Source organism: Xiphophorus hellerii, chromosome 4, assembly GCF_003331165.1.
Source record: "Xiphophorus hellerii strain 12219 chromosome 4, Xiphophorus_hellerii-4.1, whole genome shotgun sequence".
Lineage (NCBI taxonomy): Eukaryota > Metazoa > Chordata > Actinopteri > Cyprinodontiformes > Poeciliidae > Xiphophorus > Xiphophorus hellerii.
Genome location: NC_045675.1, coordinates 27,827,031 through 27,845,474, shown reverse-complemented (window position 1 = coordinate 27,845,474; position 18,444 = coordinate 27,827,031). Strand labels below are relative to the sequence as shown.

Genomic DNA, 18,444 nt, shown 5'->3' with positions numbered 1-18,444 from the left:
AATAACCATTTTGTTTGTTTGTTTTTTGCCTAAAATGCAATGACATGATGTTCCTTTAGTGTACACTAGATCATTTGTAGCAAAGGATACATCCACAGCTAAAAATATAAAATACTTTTGGGGCGTGCCGTGGTGGCGTAGCAGTTAGCGCGACCCGTATTTGGAGGCCTTGAGTCCTCGACGCGGCCGTCGCGGGTTCGACTCCCGGACCCGACGATGTTTGCCGCATGTCTTCCCCCTCTCCTTCCCTGCTTCCTGTCAGCCTACTGTCACATAAGGGACACTAGAGCCCACAAAAGACCCCTGGGGGGGTAAAAAAAAATATATACATATAAAATACTTTCAACATCAACATCTGAAAAGCTCAGTCCGTTCTGCCTGACCTAACCTCAATACAGTGTAGGGATAATCTGTTGACTATTTATTTTGGTTAACATAGCAAAAGGTGCTTAATCTCAGATTATTTTATATATACAGTATATACAGAATTTAACAGAATTAAACTGGATCAACTAAAAACTATGAGACTTTAAGAGTTCTGAGTAAAACATATTTATAAACAAAGATTTTCTCTGTATCTTAAATATAAATATATTTAATTATGTTCAATGATTAATCAACTACTAAACTAGCTAACGGGTATTTCAATAATCGATTAATCACAATTAATCAACTCAGTCCTAATATCATCTGTGTTTGAGTTTCCCTTTCTAAATAGTCACTGAAATACAATTAATTTTGAATGATATGCCACTTTATATGGTTATATTTACACTATGCCCAGATTAATCGCCTCTCTCTGGGCGATTAAAAAAAATAACAAAGAAACTCACAACAATGTCAAACACGCTGCAGTTTTGGCACCACTTCTGATCAAGCCGGCTGTAAATCACAAGGATCAAACCCTCCTCTACTTTAACTGTCGCCGCTATTCGGTCGACATTACATCCATCAATGGCTGCTTCAAACCGCAGAATCAGGGGTGTTATTCGCTCGCCGGGCCTCTCAATGACCTTTTTATGTTCCGGTGCAGAGCAATAACGAAGCGGGTTTTAGTATCACCGCTGTATATGGGTTAAAAGAAGAAAGAAAAAAAACTACCGGTAAGCAAAATACGGTCAAACATCCTGAGAGTCTGGCATCATCCCAAACGAGTGATGCAACAGCAGGTGTTTTCTCGTCTATCAGCTGATCCTGGTTTTATGAGAATAACTGAAGCACCCAGAGCTCATCAGGCATGTTTATTCCAGGGTTATTTCAATTAATGAAGTTCTGGAAAAGCATGCAGTTAGCATTAAGCGTTTTCCAGGTCTGAAAAAAAAAAAACAAAATAGGGAATTGAAAAACCATTTGTGCTTCCAGACTTTATACTCCACATCTCCAAAAAATCTGGTGACTGGCACAAGAAGACTTTCATTTTTTTTTTTTTAACAATTGCTGAAACTAATATTAAAGTTTATTCAAACTTTACTTAGCCATCTAAGCCCTCCATGCTGAGTCACTGAACAAATGTACTATAAACCAATTAGGAGGTTTTACAATCGCAGCATCTTTTTCACAACCCTCCTCCAACGCCGAGTTTGTAAGAAAGCAAAACAATAATCTGCTGAAGCAATAGTCTTCCCACAGTTAAAGCTCATAAATCAATGCAGAGTTTTAGGAATCCATAAAAATAATAAAAAAAATAAAAACGGCTTCCTCTTCGAGTCATCTCTCGGGCACTTCCATGAAAACATCCTCCCTCTTTGGGCATCTCTACTTTTTATTTTAGAGCTCAGCTTCATTTACTCTCAGCGCCTGGTTCTATTTTTGATCCTGACTCGTTCTCCACAGGAAAAGAAACCGAGTCGAGTTTAAAGACCTTCAGGTCCGACTCACCTTCCTTTAACAGATCAGACAGACCCTGAACCCGAGACTGGATCTGGGTCTAATGATGAGCGTTTGTGGGTGCGAGCGTTTTCAAAGGGCTCTTTAACCGTCCTCAATGAGCTCCTGCACAGGCCTGCCTCAGAAAGCACAAAGAGGAGAGTGTTTTCCACAGCTGAAAAGGTAAGTCACAGTTAGTGGCAGACTTGTTAATGGCAATGTGCTGTTTAAGGCAGAGCCTAAGTTTAGGCTTCCCACCAGCAGCATAACCAGAAAACCCCTAAACCTTTCCCTGCAATAAAGGTCAATCAGTCCAGACAGCAGACTCATTTAAATCCAGTCTCTGCTCAGGAATAACTGGAGGAAGTCAACTTATCTATAAATTGTAGAAATCACAAAAGGTCTCATCTAGATTTTTTGTTGCCAAAGATCTTCTGTGTTGGCGTAAGACCTAACTTTTCTCACATTAACAATCTTTATTGTTCCTCGTCTGATTTGCTCATCTTTAGCAGCAGCTTTCTATTGCACGTTATGAATGTAATCCTTCATAGTATGAAATCCTGACTTGCTGGCATGAATTTATTGCTGTGACACTGAGTATGTGCTGTGACAGACTTTGACCAATTTATCACTTCATGCGTTCGGAGGTCTCCATTCTGTGTTCGCTGTTGTTGCAGTATTTGATTACCCCAGTTCAGACGGAGCCAAACACCTGAAAAGATCCGGTGTTACCTTATCGTGTTTGATCCATGAGGTGCTGCGAATGCTTCGACCACGTGACGAAGTTGTGGCGGCGTCACATAGGGCATACGGAAAACGCAGCTCCATGTTTTAGGGGGATTTCCCCCTCTTTATTTGAATGTTTTCAATCAATCGCAATGGGATTGGATGTGTTCTGTACAGCTGTAGGAAAAACGTGGAGAACCATGTGAAAATACGGCTGGGATTTCAGGAAAACCTGGCAACATAAACCAGAGAAATGGTTTGCGAGACTCAAATGGACAGACTTCACTGTCAAAGAAGTTTTCCGATTATATGACAGAAAAATAAGCACGCAAACCAATCACAAAAGAAAAATTCAGGAAAACAAACAATCTGATCTCAACTTCAACATTTTTGAAATAATGTAAAATATTTCAAAAGTTCCTCGTCTTCCATACTTTTGTATTTTAGGGAACTCCTGCAGTAGTAGAAATAAGTACTCTCTCATCACCATGTAGTTTTACTTCCGGAGCGCATTTCAAAAAATACAACACTCGACAATGTCTGGCAGAAATCTCAGCAGCCGTTGTCACGATTTCTCTTCACCAAATAACCAACATCCACGCTGGAAACACCAGCTGTCAAAGCAGAGAGAGAGAGAGAAAGAGAGGAGGGGGATGGGGTGACTCATCTTCCCCCTCCTTCTCACAAACACACCACTTTCTTTATCTCTGCTACTACATTTGCAATCCTCATCCTCATCATCCTCATCATCATCCTCATCAGCAGCATCATCCTCATCAGCAGCATCATCATCATCAGCAGCAGCAGCAGCAGCACATGACCTTGCTTGCTTGTATCTGAAACAGGCCTGGTCAGCATCAGCAGCAGTCTTAGTGAGCATATGGCTCTACCGAGGCCTCATCTGGTCTAAACATCCTGGATGCTAAGGATGCTACACCGTCCGGATGGATGCAGGGTTTGGCAACGCAGCATCTCGGCGGTACCCAGCTCCCTCCAAGGCCCACCTCACACCCCAACACAAAATACTGGCACTGCAGCGGTTGAGCAAATAGTCTTTTTTTTCCCCCCTAGTTAGTGATATATATGAATCTGTTAACAGCGGGGGGACATAAGAGTGAAGGGCCTCCATGACGGCTGGCACCGCCTTTGCATCATTGCAGCTCCAGTTAGGAGCGGCCAGAAAATACCTAGAAGCTAATCAATGAGAACAACTAAGATAAATGTCAAATACAAAGATTTGTTGGTGAATAAAAGGTGCCCTTTTTTTGTGTGGACTGACTCACTAACTAGCGTTTGTGTATTACCAGTGTCCCCTGTCAGCAACCTTCAAACACACACGCACAAAAAAAATGCCTTCTGAGGAGCGTTTTCATTCATTTTCAAAGACACTCTATGTTTACAATGACGCTCAGTATTGTCAGCTTGTTTGCAGTGAAAATACCTCCAAACGAGAGGAGGCCCATTAAAACAGTATTAACCCACAAGCTAACGCGGAACAGCAGATAGAAATATCCACTTGTTTTACCTTTGTGTACAGCTCCGACGCTGCCATGACGCTGGCTGGTCGCTATGTCCTTCCTCCAATCTGGAATGAATCTCCGGCGGCGGCGGCGGCGGCTCTCCGCTCTGCACCGGGCGCAGCGTGTGTTTTCATGAAGCGCAGGCAGAAACCCTTGAGTTGCTGCCGGGAAGGTCTCGGGGCGAGGGGGAAGAAAAGATGTTATATCGCCATGATAAGCAGCGCGTCCAGAGGCTGGTCGTGTTTCGGCGTCTCACTGTGCATTCTGGGAATGATGATGGGTGAAGAGACTCAGCCAAACGGAGGCAGCTGCTGACGAGTGAGAAAACAGCGCCTCCCCCTGGTCAAGATTTAGAAGTACACAAACAAAAAAAGGGTTAATTTTAGAATTGAGATGCGAAAGTTTTAATTATGTTGAAGGGCAGGTTTCATGGTCGCATTCTTTTTTTTTTCTTTTTTTGTTTACGGAAGAGGACCCTAATCCTCTTCCGTAGGTTTCATGGTCGCATTCTAATTTTTTATTTTTTTTTTAAAGAGAGGTGGGTTTCCAAACCCAAAAGAAGTCGCAGAACTTAAAATGTTCTGTTATTGTGATGCTCCACTGTTCTTAAAGCTCCGCTAAGGAGCTAATATTAGAGCCAGGCTCCGTAGGAAATTGCAAAATTGGAGTTTGAGACCACTCCTCTAGGCTCTGATTTTTTTTTTTTTTTTTTTTTCAAAATTAAACGTAAAATTTACTTCATACTGAAATAAAGTCCTTCTCAGCCCAACAGTGTCCCTGGTTCTGGTGGGGCTCTTGAAGTACTATCATGGGTGTCAAACTCCAGTCCTCGAGGGTCGCTGTCCTGCAGTTTTTAGATGTGCCACAGGTACAAAACACTGGAATGAAATGGCTTAATTACCTCCTCCTTGTGTGGATCAGTTCTCCAGAGCCTTAATGACCTAATTATTCTGTTCAGGTGTGGTGCAGCAGAGGCTCATCTAAAAGTTGCAGGACTGCGGCCCTCGAGGACTGGAGTTTGAGACCCCGGTAAAACTTTCTCCAGATGGGTTTGAAGTTGTTTAAGGCTGGTTTGTTTTTTCCCTGCACCTCTTCTACTTAAAGGGGCAATATTATGAAAATATATTTCATATATTAGCTTTACATCATGTTATGTTATTCCCTCATCAAAAACATACCTATAGTGTTTCCTTGATTCTTTCATGCATGTTTGAGAAATCATTTAATCTCCATGACAACCATTCAGCTGTCAAAAGCACCTGGTTGGCCCTAGCCCCGCCTTCCAGATGTAGCTCCTCCTCCCAGCTGCAGCTTCCAAGCTTCGGCCTCACAGAGTAACCCCTCCCTCATGTCTCCAAGGTGTTAAATCATGAAGTAAAATTTATTTTCAATCAAGTCTATTTGTACAGCACATTTCAGCAGCAAGGCAGTTCAAAGTGCTTCACATGATAAAAACACAAAAATACAAAGTTATTTGTATTTTGTCAATAATTGAATAAACATTCCATTTTGATGAGTGCCATCACTAAAATCATACACATCAGATATGTTGGTCAGTGTTTCATTTACTGGTTCAAAAGCAGCTCGAAACAGCTGAACTTGAGACTAGATTTAAAATAAAAAAACTCTGTTTCAGCTATTTTTGCAATTTTCTGAAAGTTTGTTCCAGATTTGTGGTGCATAGAAGCTGAATGCTGCTTTTAAGACATTTTTGATATAGCATTTTTATAGCAACTCAGCATAACAGTTACTTGATTAAGGTGCAAAATGGCACTAATGGAAAACACACAATACCGACCCTTTAACTTTCCTTTAATATTCTTGGAAACAGCTGTCTGAAAACCCGGCAATTTAGGAAATACCTCCTTGTTTTATCCCTCTTTGTGTCTGCTGGACAGCCGTCATCAGACTTTCCCATGATAATATGGGTCATCGAATAATATTTATTAATTTTAAAATTTTTTAAAAAAACAAAGCAAAATCTTTTGAGAGAAAATAGTGGCTTATCATTAGCTTTAAGCTATTATAATTAAAAATAAACACGTCTGAAATATATCGCTAATTGATCAATGCATTTCACTTTTTGAACAGCATTGCTGAAACATAACTTTTCTGCGACGCATCCCTAAACTCAAGCTTGAAAAGAAAGAAAATTTCTTTGCTTTAGCTGCATTTTACGAGAAAAAAAAGAAGAAAAAAAGTCGGTCGCATTTTTAAGCCTTCAGCTTATTCTATTCATCCCTTTGCAACTTTCTTTTTTTTTTTGCAAGCAAAAGACAAAAATACAGAACACAAAGAAACATTTGTGCAAAACTATTTTATTTACAAAAACAAAATGGCACATTGTGACAGCAGGGCAGCCATATTATACATGCAGAGCTCACACCGATGTCACGCTAGCATCCCTGGTCAGTGGTCACGCTTCATAAAGCTAAACATAGAGCTCAGAACATTTAGAAGATAAAACTGCAACCTATAGTTGCTCCTCCTAACTTATTACATTATGTATTCCCAGTACACTTTTTTATATATTATACATATATCTATAGACAGACTGGTCGTCCACATAGTTACAGGGTTTCATCTTCCCCATCACACGCCCATCCACCTCCCCTTCTTTAAGCACGATGATTCATTCATGACAACGGTAACCTCCAGCAGGAACACAGCTGCACCTGACAAATACGGGCCAAACCCCAACAAGTTCTTCCTTCAGTCTTGAAGCGAACACATCTCGTTGTATCGTCCCGAATGAATCGCCGAGCGCGTTTGTCCACCGCATCGTCTGCCTCGACACCTGCCCGTTCTTAGAATGAAATCTAGTGGGTAAAGCGGTGAAGCTTGGGTTAAGATTCTCGTCCAAACACGTCCTCGAATAAGGAAGCAAAACGTCTAAACTAGGGGTCTCAAACTCCAGTCCTCGAGGGCCTCTGTCCTGCAGTTTTTAGATGTGCCACAGGTACAAAACACTGGAATGAAATGGCTTAATTACCTCCTCCTTGTGTACATAAGTTCTCCAGAGTCTTGCTAATGACCTAATTATTCTATTCAGGTGTGGTGCAGCAGAGGCACATCTAAAAGTTGCAGGACAGCGGCCCTTGAGGACTGGAGTTTGAGACCCCTGGTCTAAACAAAAGATTTCCCTCCGGGTCGGAGGGTTTCGTCCCGCAAACGTACAGACGGAAAGATTCGCCGACCGGATGTCAAATGTTCTGAACGGGCTGATTTCGTCTCGTCTCCCTGTGCCAAACATGGACAAATATATACAGGCGTACAGCTACAGGCATAAATCATCTTCATCTGAGGAACCCTGAACTTTACGCTAGAGCTGCGTGTTGCAGCTTCTGCAGTTCGCCCGTCCTAACTCAGTAGTCCTACCGTCCAAAGGGACGCCACAGACCAACCAACACGCTCTCTCTGTATCTTACATGAAGTAGACTGAAAATATAAGAAGGGGGAAAGAAAAAGGGCAAGTGGGGAAAACAGAAGGGACTCGACCAGAAAAGGCTGAAATGAAAAACGATAAGAAGCCATCAGCCGGCCACTTTGCTGACCGTTTGGTTCTGTTTGGGTTTGTCCAGGCTGGTGTGGAGTGGAAAGAGGGTCGGGGTGCATGAGTGGGTAATGTTACAGCTCTGAGGCTCGGGTGGAGCAGGGTCATGGAGAATGAGGGGGTGGGGAGTCGTAAGGACCCATGTGGATCAGCCGGCCAGCTTGCTGGCCACCAGAGAGGGTTTCCTTTGGGGCAGGTCCTGGGGGGTGGGGATGTGGTCCCCTGTGATCTCCGTCTTCTCCGGGGCAGCTGTTGGCAGCTGCTTGTTCTTGATCTTCGCTTTAGCCATGTTGTAATCGCCAGAGTCAAAGTATTTTTGCTGCAGAGAAAGAAAATTCAAGAGTGGATAATACTTCAAAGAAACAATGGCAAACATTTTAGAACCACAGGAACTATGGGACCAATAAATTACAACGTGCTTTCTGCTCATTATAAGATTATATGTACCTTTGGAAATTTAAGCATACTTTTCGTTTCACTCCTGAATTATAATTTTCAATGTTTACCCCAGAAAACTCGCAAAACCCGTTGGTTGGGCGCTAGGGCGGTCATTCATCCAGCAGCCCATCATGTTTTTGAGTTAAAAAATGTTTAAAGTTGACAATAAATTTGAAAATATCACTTAATAATTATGTGTCATTGAAAGATTTTGAGATTAATACTTGAACACTAACTATAATGCCTTAAAACATGCAAACATGTTTTAAGAGAAAGAGTTAAAAAAAGATAAGCACTGATTAGCCTGGTGGAGTCATAGGTAAAGCCTGGTGGACCACCAGGTTGAGGGAAACCCTTATTTTTTTAAATATTGTTCTGATGTAATATTCTAATTTTTTTTAAACACCATGTTTTTATTAACTGCAAGGGAAAAGTTGTCAAGATTAACAGAGATAAAGCATGGAAAACACCAGTCTGTGTGCAAGTAATTCATATAATGTGCCTCAATTAATGATAAAGTTCCTGGAATAAAACTTACATTTCAATAATGTTGTAATTTATTGAATGGCTCACTGTCTACCTGGAATTTTATGTGACAAACCAAAGCAGGAGAAGAAGGAAACATTTATGAATAATATTATCTATTTTTTTCCCCACAAATAATCTTTAAAGTTTGGCATGCATTTATATTGACATCCCTAAATAAAACCCAGACCTGACTAGTGGAGTCCACGCGGGAGATATTATGAACTTTTTCACCTCCATCATCATGCTGACGGGAAGCTTTTAATTTCACTGCTCATAGTTCCTCTTTCCTAACAAGCATTCTTTTCAGCAGCAACAAGCACTATAGTCAGATCCATCATTTTCAAATTCATTGTATATCTTTGGTCAAAGTTTTACAAAAACCTGACATCAACGACCGACCACATAATTCTGATCTGATAATCTCAAATTAAAAACGTGAGAATAAAGAACCATCACCGAGTGAATCCTGGACGTTTCAAAGTAATATCTAAAAAAAAAAAAAACTGACTCACCCCCTTCTGCAAGCGTTTGCGAAGCAAGTCAGAACCTCCGGGTTTGTGCCCCAGGTTTGGGTACCTGGCCTTCAGCTTAGCTTCTTCTGCCTTCTCTGGACTAATCACCTTGTCTTGTGACTCCTGAAAACCAGCAGAAACACAAGCTAATTCTTTAAAGTTATTAATGGTATTCAAGATGTTATGGCTCCTCGATGCAGAGCTACGTCTTGTTTTTAATCAACTTTATGAAATAAAGAGCGTACCTAGTAAAGAGTGAGAGAAGGTGGTCAAAGACAAAGAGACTCTTATTTTTGTCTCAGTAATATTCAGTTCTTAATCAATTAGTTACTTCCTGTTAGCAATATTTAGGGCACAAAGTCACAACTTTGGCTTAATTTATCTGAAGATAAATAGGATTTTTCTTTTTAACTGAGGTGCATAAATAACAGCAACAGGACAGAATACAACATAAGCTTATGAATATCGGTCCAGTTTTACTTATATCTGTATTTTTTTAACATACCAGTTAAAAAAATATCGAGCAACCTTAGTAATAAGTTACATTTACATGTTTTAAATGTTTATTTTAGAATGTAGTCGTTATGTGTGCCTTGGAAATGAATTCAAGCAGACTGTTCATTTTATGCCACAATGTTTTCTATTTATTATTATGATTATTGTGAGAGTGTATTATGACCTTTTCGCTGAAAGCAGCACATCAAAAGTCAATTAGTGATTTCTAAGTATTAGTCAACAATTAATCATTAGACAACAATTGAAAGAAATATTTCATGCCAATACCTAAAACAGCAGCAGAAATGTAGCCAGTTTTCATTATGAATATACTGTTCAGATTTGTGTCACAACTTTCACATTTTACTTTAAACCCCCGCAAAAATTCTAATTTTTAATGGCTGTAACTTCAATTTTTGATTGATTTTGATGTGTTTTCAAAGATATTTTTTGCTTTTTTCAAAACAATATCAACAAAAAACATACAGTGGACAGAAGAAAAACATTATTTCAGGTTTTTCTCCTCCACAACACAAATTGTGTTTTCGCTCTGGGTGATATGGTTTAAAATAAAATCTCTGATTTTTTTTTTTTATATCAAATTTGATTTTAATAGGTTTTTTTCTTGCTTTGTTTTGTAAAAAAAAAAAAAAAAAGAAAGAAAGAAATTACAAATAAGAAAATATTTTCAAAAAGTTGCGCTTATTTCAATCATCCATTCTGTGAGTTGAACGACGAAGTATTAGGGCTTGCCTACAAGAATTTTGGATAATTACAACAATATAGTCATAATATTAGCAAAATGAAGAAAAATGTTACGAGAAGAACGTCTTGAGATTAAGAGAAAATGTTGTTTAAATAAGAAAAAAAATTATCTTTTGTTCATTTTTGTGTTGGAGAGTTCATAAAATTACAACACTATTCTGATAATATTATGATTTTATTTTCGTATTACAACTGCATTCTTGGAACATTCTAACTTTATCTTCGTAAAAAAAAAATATAATAGCAATAATCTTAGTCAGACCCTAATATTTTGTTATAGAGATGACCTGAATTCAACAAAACAGGCTTGTCAAACAAGATGCTGGGCGTTGGGCGAGCTGACATTATTCTGTACTACAGAAACCCAAGGAGTGTATTGGTGGGGGAAAAACAAAAAACAAAAAAAACACGGTTTTTCAAATTTGAAAAGATTGAAAAATTCAATCTTCAAAAATAGTCATTTCAATTATTACAATTTATATATGGTAAAACCCCACAAGTGTTGAAATAAACTTTCACTTTATTGTGATACCTTGAAGACCAAAACAATAAAAAATGCAAAAACAATATAGCTGCACGAAGAACTCTGCTCTTGTACAAGACAGTAACAAACTTGACATTTCGGCTGAATAACAATTAATATAAAGTCCAAAGTTTCGGGGCAATGTCTAAACTAAAATGGAAAAATTTAGTAAATAATGTTTTGCTTTTAGTGAACATTTCAAATGTTTTGGTGTAAAATGAGACATTTAAAATCAAAGCAAAGTTCTGGATTTTGCAATACTGACAACCAAGTTAATTTTCAATCTACATACATCAGCTCTGTATCACTTGATTGATAGGTCATTTATGGCTTTTCGACAGTTTTGACAAGTCTTAAAATTTTTTACTGACATATAACTTAGTAACAACAAATTAATTTAAGCAGTGATTCCTCTGCTAAAACAACGATTAATCCTGTGATGCTATTTGTTCAAAAACACGATGTAGACCGAATCAGATTAACCGAATCAACATCGATGTATCAGAAATTTCTGGCGCTTTCCTCGTGACAAATAAACCACCCATTAAACTGCTCGCGCGGACAGTAGAGACAGTTCTGGTTAAGGTTCTGTAGAACAGGTGTGTAACACCGGAACAGGTAACTACGGTTCAGAAAACTGAACGGGAGAGAAATGGGTGCTAGGCTGGGTTTAAGCTAAGCTAACGGTAGCGGCTGGTTTGAGTGTATGAGAATGTTCTGACGGCTAGCAGCCAGCGCTAGCTTATGCTCTCGACATTCGTGACAACAACCACTCAGACGGGAACATTCATCTCCAGAGATCTGCTAGAGACGGAGCACTATGCAGTAACATAGCTGGAAGCGGGGTGTTGTAAATGAATCCCTGGAGGGTTAGCTGTTAGCTTTGAAGGAAGTGTCAACAATGACAAGCGCGGGTAGAAAGCAGCTAAACGTCAGAAGGCAGCTTTGGCTGTAAAAAAGTCAACGGCTAAATCTTTCTGCTAACACCGATCGATGCTTACCGTCTCCTCCACCGGTGTCTCTTCTGCGGTCTGGGTTTCGTCGTTGTCCTCCGACATGTCTAAATCAGCCTTCAGCTCGACCAAGGCACTGCCCACTTGGTTCACAAATGATCGTGAAATTAGCTGCGCTGACTTTTTTTTTTTTTTTTAACCCCCCTCTCTCTCTCTCCAACACAGGGCTGCTAAAAGGCTCGCTCCCGTACAAAATATTCTACGTCACCTGCGGCGGAGACACCACGCGCGCTCCCGTTCCGCTCGGGTTGCTCATATGACGCTCGCGCGCGCCTCTGTCGGCTCAAGATTGACATTGCGTAATGTGAACCCGATCAGCTGTTGGGGCCATGTGCTGTCACTAAAGCCCGTCGCTAATCCTCGGACACGGAGGATGCGGTACTGATTAACCAGTGCAGCTTGTTTTCTTCGCTTCTAAAAAGGAATATTGTGCATGCACTCTGCGTGGCGTAAATGATATTTCCTTATGGTCACCATATGAGTCATCCTCCCACGATTCAGTGTCATTACATTCGCGCTCTGAAGACATTACCACTGCAGATCGACCGGACCTTAACTGCAGTGCACTCTCTGAACTCTAGCCTACTTCGCCATGCAGAGGAGTTGAACAACTGAACATGAGCAAAATGTCCAGAATCTGTGGCTCAAATGATCATTTTTCCACCTCTGTGCTAAACAGACACACGACATAAGGTGTCGCGTGGGTCTCTTCGATATGGAAATCCGTAAGTGCCACAATTTAATAGACGAATGAAGGATGAAATGGCCGCTGGAATGCAATTTCAAATAGAAACAATTCAATAGATATCACTATTACAAATATTTTATTTGTTAAAATGATATATTTTAGAGTTTAGCAGTTATTTAATGGTCATGCTCTACAGCATGCTAAATAATTTCTATATTTTTATTCCTCATTAATCAACTCAGCCAACATCAAATAAGCATCACAGATTTTGAAAGTGTTTGGCAAACCCAATTTTCTCCTGTATTAGTCCTTTACTAGACGTTTAAAATCTGTTTAGTAACTTCTTTATGATTTATATGATTTTAAAGTATAAAATAAACAATTATTTATAGAAGTTGTAATTGCCAACTACTGGAATAAGTCGGGATAGGCCCTACATGCATTTATAAAATGACTTAAAGAATCATTGTCGTTAACCTCTAACCAGAAGAAATTGCTTTCCCCCATAATGGAGGAAGACCCTCTTGTTTTCCATTGTTTTTTTTTTTTTTTAGTAAATGAAGGCAGTGTATTATGTGCTTATGTTCATACATGTACTCAATTTTAAGACCAAACAAACAAAATCTTTTGTCTTAATATATAAAACAGTAGAACAAAAAGTTAATAACACATTTTACACTTACTTATTGTTTGAAAATCATCCAGTGGTGGATGAAAAATGCAAGTACTTGTATTCAACTCTACCAAGCGTGACTGTTGGGCTGCGTTCAAAACAAATACCATCTGCTAAAAGGAGAAAAAAACAAAAAAAAAAACCCTCACCACACTCCCACACTGCTTTTTTTGGAACACATTAGCATGAAAAATTTTGCTCATTAGCAACTTATTTGCTTATCTTAAGGAGTCCAACGCCCACTCTTACTGAACACCATCAGTCAGCTGGCTGAAAGTGCATTTTTCCTCACACCAAAAAATGTATGCTTAATGTGAAAGCAACCTAATGTTGAGTTGTGTGCATTTTCACTAAAGGTAAAATAAAAGCCTCTGGGAAGCTCATATTAGGCCATCCCTAGGTGCATTTAAAGATGAAGAATCACTGTGAAAATTGAAAACAAGGAGACCACAGAATACCAAGATTGCTTTAGAAGATATAGATATATATATTTTTTCAGATTTGAATAGTAATGTCAAAAATACACACTATGATATACAGTTTGCACTACATCATCTTAGCATGACAGACGTCACAAATAGTAACTGAAATATTAATTTAAATATTAAATAAACTGATGGTAAGTAAACTGAAAAGTGAACGTGTAAACACTAAACTAATGTTACTCATTCTATTGCAACAGTTCCAATAAAGTGGTTTTTGTAACAGTACAAAAGTATTAGAATATGACTATTTTCTGTTTCGTTTCCAGTTATAACGAAGAACCAAAAGGGGAAAAAAAAATAAAATAAAATCCACAGTGCACAGTATGATGTTCTGCTGCGATGTTTTCAGGTACATTATCGTGATTGCATGTTCCTTGATGGTCCAAGATTAGTGTTGCGCCACAGCCTGGTTCCGCCTGCTTCCTCCTAAACAGCTCAGGAATCATAGGGTCACACATTAGAGATCATGTTCTTAGACCCAATCGTATATGAAAAATAAGGAGAATCTTAGCAATAATGGGCTTTGTGTTGAATTAGAAGGAAATTGGAGACAACGTAGACAGAAATGAAACTTATTCTGAGAGGAAAAACAACATTTTGATTTGTGCCAGCAGAGAAAAAAAAAGACCTGAACTTCTCTGATTAAATTAAAGCCAGATACTAGAGGGGATGCATTAAATTCCAGGAAAAGAAGAAACAATATGATTCTAATATGGCAAAAAAAAAAAAAAAAACACATTTTGAACAGTATCATGAACTCCTCCAATAGCTAATTTTCTGTCTAAATCCCTCTGTTCCAAGGATGTGCAATTCACAGAGAACAAGGTGTATCTATGACGAGTCTCTCAGGCTCCTTGTCGACCCCATTTTCATTTTATTGGGCGATGAACAGGATGGAAGTGAAGTCTTCGGATACAGGTCAACCTCATCTCTCTCTCTCACAAAAAAAAGTCACACAACAGACTGATGGAGTGAGTTGGAGTCTAGTGCTGGCTTCGAGGTGTGGCTGAAGTTTCAGTAATGGACTGTCAGATGAAGAGATGAAGTGTTGGGCTTCAGCAACGAGAAGAAAATGGAGGATCTATGGGCGATTCTGTGAAGGACTGGAGCTCGTAGGCAGTACCGCTGTCCACCTCCATGGACTTCCTGGAGAACAACAGACGGATGTCTCTATGAAGGTAGAGCTTTCCAGACTTTGAGCTCTGGAACCTGGTAGTGATGAGAAGGGAGAAGATGAGCAAAGGAGGAAAACCAGGGTTTCACAAACTCAAATTTAAGACTTTTAAAGACCATTATAAATTAATTTTAAGACCTGTATCATGACAGAAATGTACAAAAGAAACAGCTATAACTCCCAAAGTGCCAAGCTTTTTGCACTGAATGAATGTAGCATCGTGTGGGTTAGCAACAGAAGTGATCCGATGGTGAAAAGTCGTCCAGCAAACTGGTGAAAAATGTGCACTTAAACTATGATACTTTTTGAGCTAGCTAGATTTTTCTTAGCTAGCTAGCTAGCTAGCTAAGGCCTTAATTAACACATGAATTTAAGACTTTTCAAGGATGTGTGGACACCCTGAAAAAAACTAAACAAAACAAGAAAGCTGAGTAATCAGTCCCAGACAGAAGCAGCCATGTTACCTCAGATGGATGAGGTAGCGCAGCGTGCGGCCTTGGCCCGGAATGAGGGGCTTCCTGTTGGTCTGATTGTTGGCGTCGCGGCGAACGGGAACAGAAAAGGTTCTCTGGCGCAGGAAGGTCTGATGTCCAGCTGGCATGGCTCTTAGGTCGTACATCACAACAAACATCTTCACCACTGTCTTGTTAGGGTTGAATAAGGTCTGAGGGACGGAACCAGACAGAACAGCACGGTTTAAACAGACCTTCCAATATCTCATGAAATTAAATGTTAATGTAAACAATAGCAGGCGACACCATAAAGATAGAATAGATGCTGAATCCACATTGAACATCAAATGTTGCTGTCACATTGACTGACATTTTGTTGAGACATTTGCGAAAAAGCTCAACAAAATTAGCTTTTGTTGAGGGTGTTTGTTGAGGCCCTGTGATCAGATACCGATACTGAGAAACTTAAATTAAATAAAAATATATTATCCAAAAAATAAGCATTTTATACCTTTTTTTTTAATGCAACCTTACATAATAATAAAAAACTGAATTATTCACCCTTTAATAATCTCTTGACAAAACAAAATAGTGTTTTTATTATATCACACAGAATTAAAGTAGTTCAGCATATTTTGAGTTGGTAGTAAATTAGGGTAAATTTACATTCGTTTCCTTCTGGCTGTTTTGTTTCATTTGACTTGCAGATTTTGTTGATTTTCTCAGTGATGATTGTTCCTAATACTGCAATAAACACTGCTGAATACAAAAATGGTTTATTAAAATGAATGCTACAAACTTCCATATTTCTTTGTTTTGAAATTTGAAGACATACTTCTGTTGTATAAGATGATTTTGCCACTTGCGACATGTTGGCTGTATGTGTGGATGCATTGGATTTACTGTGCATTGAAGCTAACCTGGCTTACACTTTTCTGTGTCAGTGGACGACACAATGTGCTCATTTTTCTTCTGTAAGTTGAGTGTACATCAGATATTTTAAATATAGAAATCTAGGAGCCAAATGGGAATTAAAATCCAAGGCCTTTGCAGTGCTTTCGAACCAGGATCTTATAAGATGAAGTTTCCCATCTGGCCACTAGGTGACTCCAACTTCTGCTTAGTGGCTTGGCTTAATCTGCTCTTTGTTCATGCTGCAATGGAAATACTGCATGGACATAAATATTCTTGACATTTCTAAAACTGTGAAAAAGAAATTCCTAACCACTTGAATGGTTCCTGATGCAGGTACACGGTAGCCCCTTTTTCCCAGGGACTCCAGGTTAATCACACCCTGTGAGAGAACATAACGACAATCACGGTGTCACCAGCAGCCATCCCAAAGGAGCTCACACACGCACGCACGCGCACGCACCCCCGCACGCACGTACACACACACACACACACACACACACAAAGGACAGTTTCATCTTCAGGCTCAGCCATGCAGGGTTTAATAAGAAAAAGAAATTAAAATAAAGGAATTTGGTTCAGTAGGAAATCTAGCTCACCATGTATGGGGAGGGAGCGTTGTCATCGGAGACGCTGTAGAATGACACGTCTACTGGCAGGGTCAGGTGACTTGGGCAGAAAGAGCCGCTGGCTCCCACCTCTGCTGTGAAACCTTCTACTGTCCCTAAAGGCTCAAGTCGATAGTTCAACACACACTCCTAGAGAACAGTTAGATATCAAACAATAAAGATTATGAGATATTTTTATTATTGAATCCCCCCAAAGGGGGGAAAAATAAATAAATCAACATTTGAGTCTAGAGATTGTTCAGCATGGAAAATTTTTGGATTAGGGTCACAAACAATTAATCGACTTGCAATTAATTGTCGATTAATGGCTTATTAAATTAAAATTAGTTCTAATCAATTAACTATACGCAGGGACAACTTCTTAAACAAAATTACTGTTTTGCTTTGAAAGCGAGAATGTACCATAGGGTGTTGGGGCCACTGTTCATAGAAAAAGAAAAAAAGGAGGAAATTTACTCCAAAAAACAAGAAAAAAATGAATATATTTCTGAGGATATGTCTGAGCTTTGCTAGAAAATAATCTCATAGATATTCTTGAAAAAACATGGACATTTCTGAGTTTCAAGTTCCGGTTCATGATTTCCAAAAATGTTGGACTTTCCAAACTCAGAAAATTTCCAGAAGTGGAAAATTTTTGACTTTTCAAACTCAAACATTTTGAAAGTTTTTCTGTAGAAATTTTCTGAGATTAATATAAAAAAATTCTCAGTTTTTTCTAGCAAGCTTTTGACATTTCAAACTCAGAAATGTCCACCTTTTTTTTCTAGAAAATTGCTGAGTTTTTTTGGGCAGAAATTCTCTTATCTTTTTTACATACATGCCGTTGACACACCATGTAAATGTGATGATGCAAAAAGGCATGATGCCAATAAGTACTGTTGATTTTGAGGGTTGCCTATGTCTTAATATTTGAGAAAACCACAATTATCAGTTTATTCAGTCAATATTTAACACAGATGACACACAAAAAAAGCTCAAATATAATGCGCTTCTTTTTTCAAATTCACAATAAGAAAATAAAATGTATGTTTTGGAAAGACAAAACTCAGGTCTTTAAAAAAGTGGCCAATTAATCGTTAATTAATCGTTAGCCGATTGATAAGAACGATGAAATTTAGATTAACTCATTAACCGATAGCTTGCATCCCCATTTTTGACAGAAGATGACTGATGATGTGTCCTACCTCAAAGTTTCCTAGCAGGCTTAGACTGGCAGGAGGAGCGCTGGCGCTGAACAGCTGATGTGACTCATCGGTGTTCTCATCTCTCTTTGGACACACCCTAAAGGGTTAAAACCACACATGCTCGATCAACTTGTTCTTGAAGCGCTGATGTAACACAACCTCATTGTGCTCCAAGTGACAAAAGCCTCCTGGTATGTGCGATAAACACCACCTGAGGCTCACCTATATGTTTGCAAACAGCAGCGTTAGCCACCTGAACAACAAGGAAGACTTGTCCCACTCGGATCTTTAAATAGCGATGAATTTCT

General features: G+C 39.1%; 3 protein-coding genes across 4 annotated transcripts in view; all 3 read right to left on the bottom strand.

The window, feature by feature from the left end:
- Nucleotides 1-4,391, bottom strand: part of myo5aa (myosin VAa) — a 67,434-nt gene extending 63,043 nt beyond the window's left edge. Inside the window, exon 1 of the mRNA XM_032559728.1 lies at nucleotides 4,118-4,391. Coding sequence (XP_032415619.1) covers nucleotides 4,118-4,144 — 27 coding nt within the window. The 5' untranslated portion in view covers nucleotides 4,145-4,391. The remainder of the gene's footprint in view (nucleotides 1-4,117) is intronic.
- Nucleotides 4,392-6,410: 2,019 nt separating this feature from the next.
- On the bottom strand, nucleotides 6,411-12,148 carry arpp19a (cAMP-regulated phosphoprotein 19a). Its single transcript, XM_032559983.1, has 3 exons — nucleotides 11,928-12,148; nucleotides 9,144-9,266; nucleotides 6,411-7,984 (listed from the first exon to the last, which is right to left on the bottom strand). Exons 1-3 carry the CDS (start codon nucleotides 11,982-11,984, stop codon nucleotides 7,814-7,816), a joined length of 351 nt encoding a protein of 116 aa, XP_032415874.1. The 5' UTR covers nucleotides 11,985-12,148; the 3' UTR covers nucleotides 6,411-7,813.
- A 1,615-nt stretch (nucleotides 12,149-13,763) lies between these two features.
- The window catches only part of atosa (atos homolog A), a 39,288-nt gene continuing 34,607 nt past the window's right edge, over nucleotides 13,764-18,444 (bottom strand). Inside the window, exons 8-12 of one of the 2 annotated variants that reach the window (XM_032559981.1) lie at nucleotides 18,137-18,233; nucleotides 16,923-17,081; nucleotides 16,637-16,705; nucleotides 15,424-15,623; nucleotides 13,764-14,994 (exon numbers count right to left, since the gene is read on the bottom strand). In XM_032559981.1, the coding sequence (XP_032415872.1) occupies nucleotides 14,841-14,994; nucleotides 15,424-15,623; nucleotides 16,637-16,705; nucleotides 16,923-17,081; nucleotides 18,137-18,233 (679 nt within the window). In that variant the 3' untranslated portion in view covers nucleotides 13,764-14,840. The remainder of the gene's footprint in view (nucleotides 14,995-15,423; nucleotides 15,624-16,636; nucleotides 16,706-16,922; nucleotides 17,082-18,136; nucleotides 18,234-18,444) is intronic. The other variant, XM_032559982.1, reaches the window with a different exon arrangement.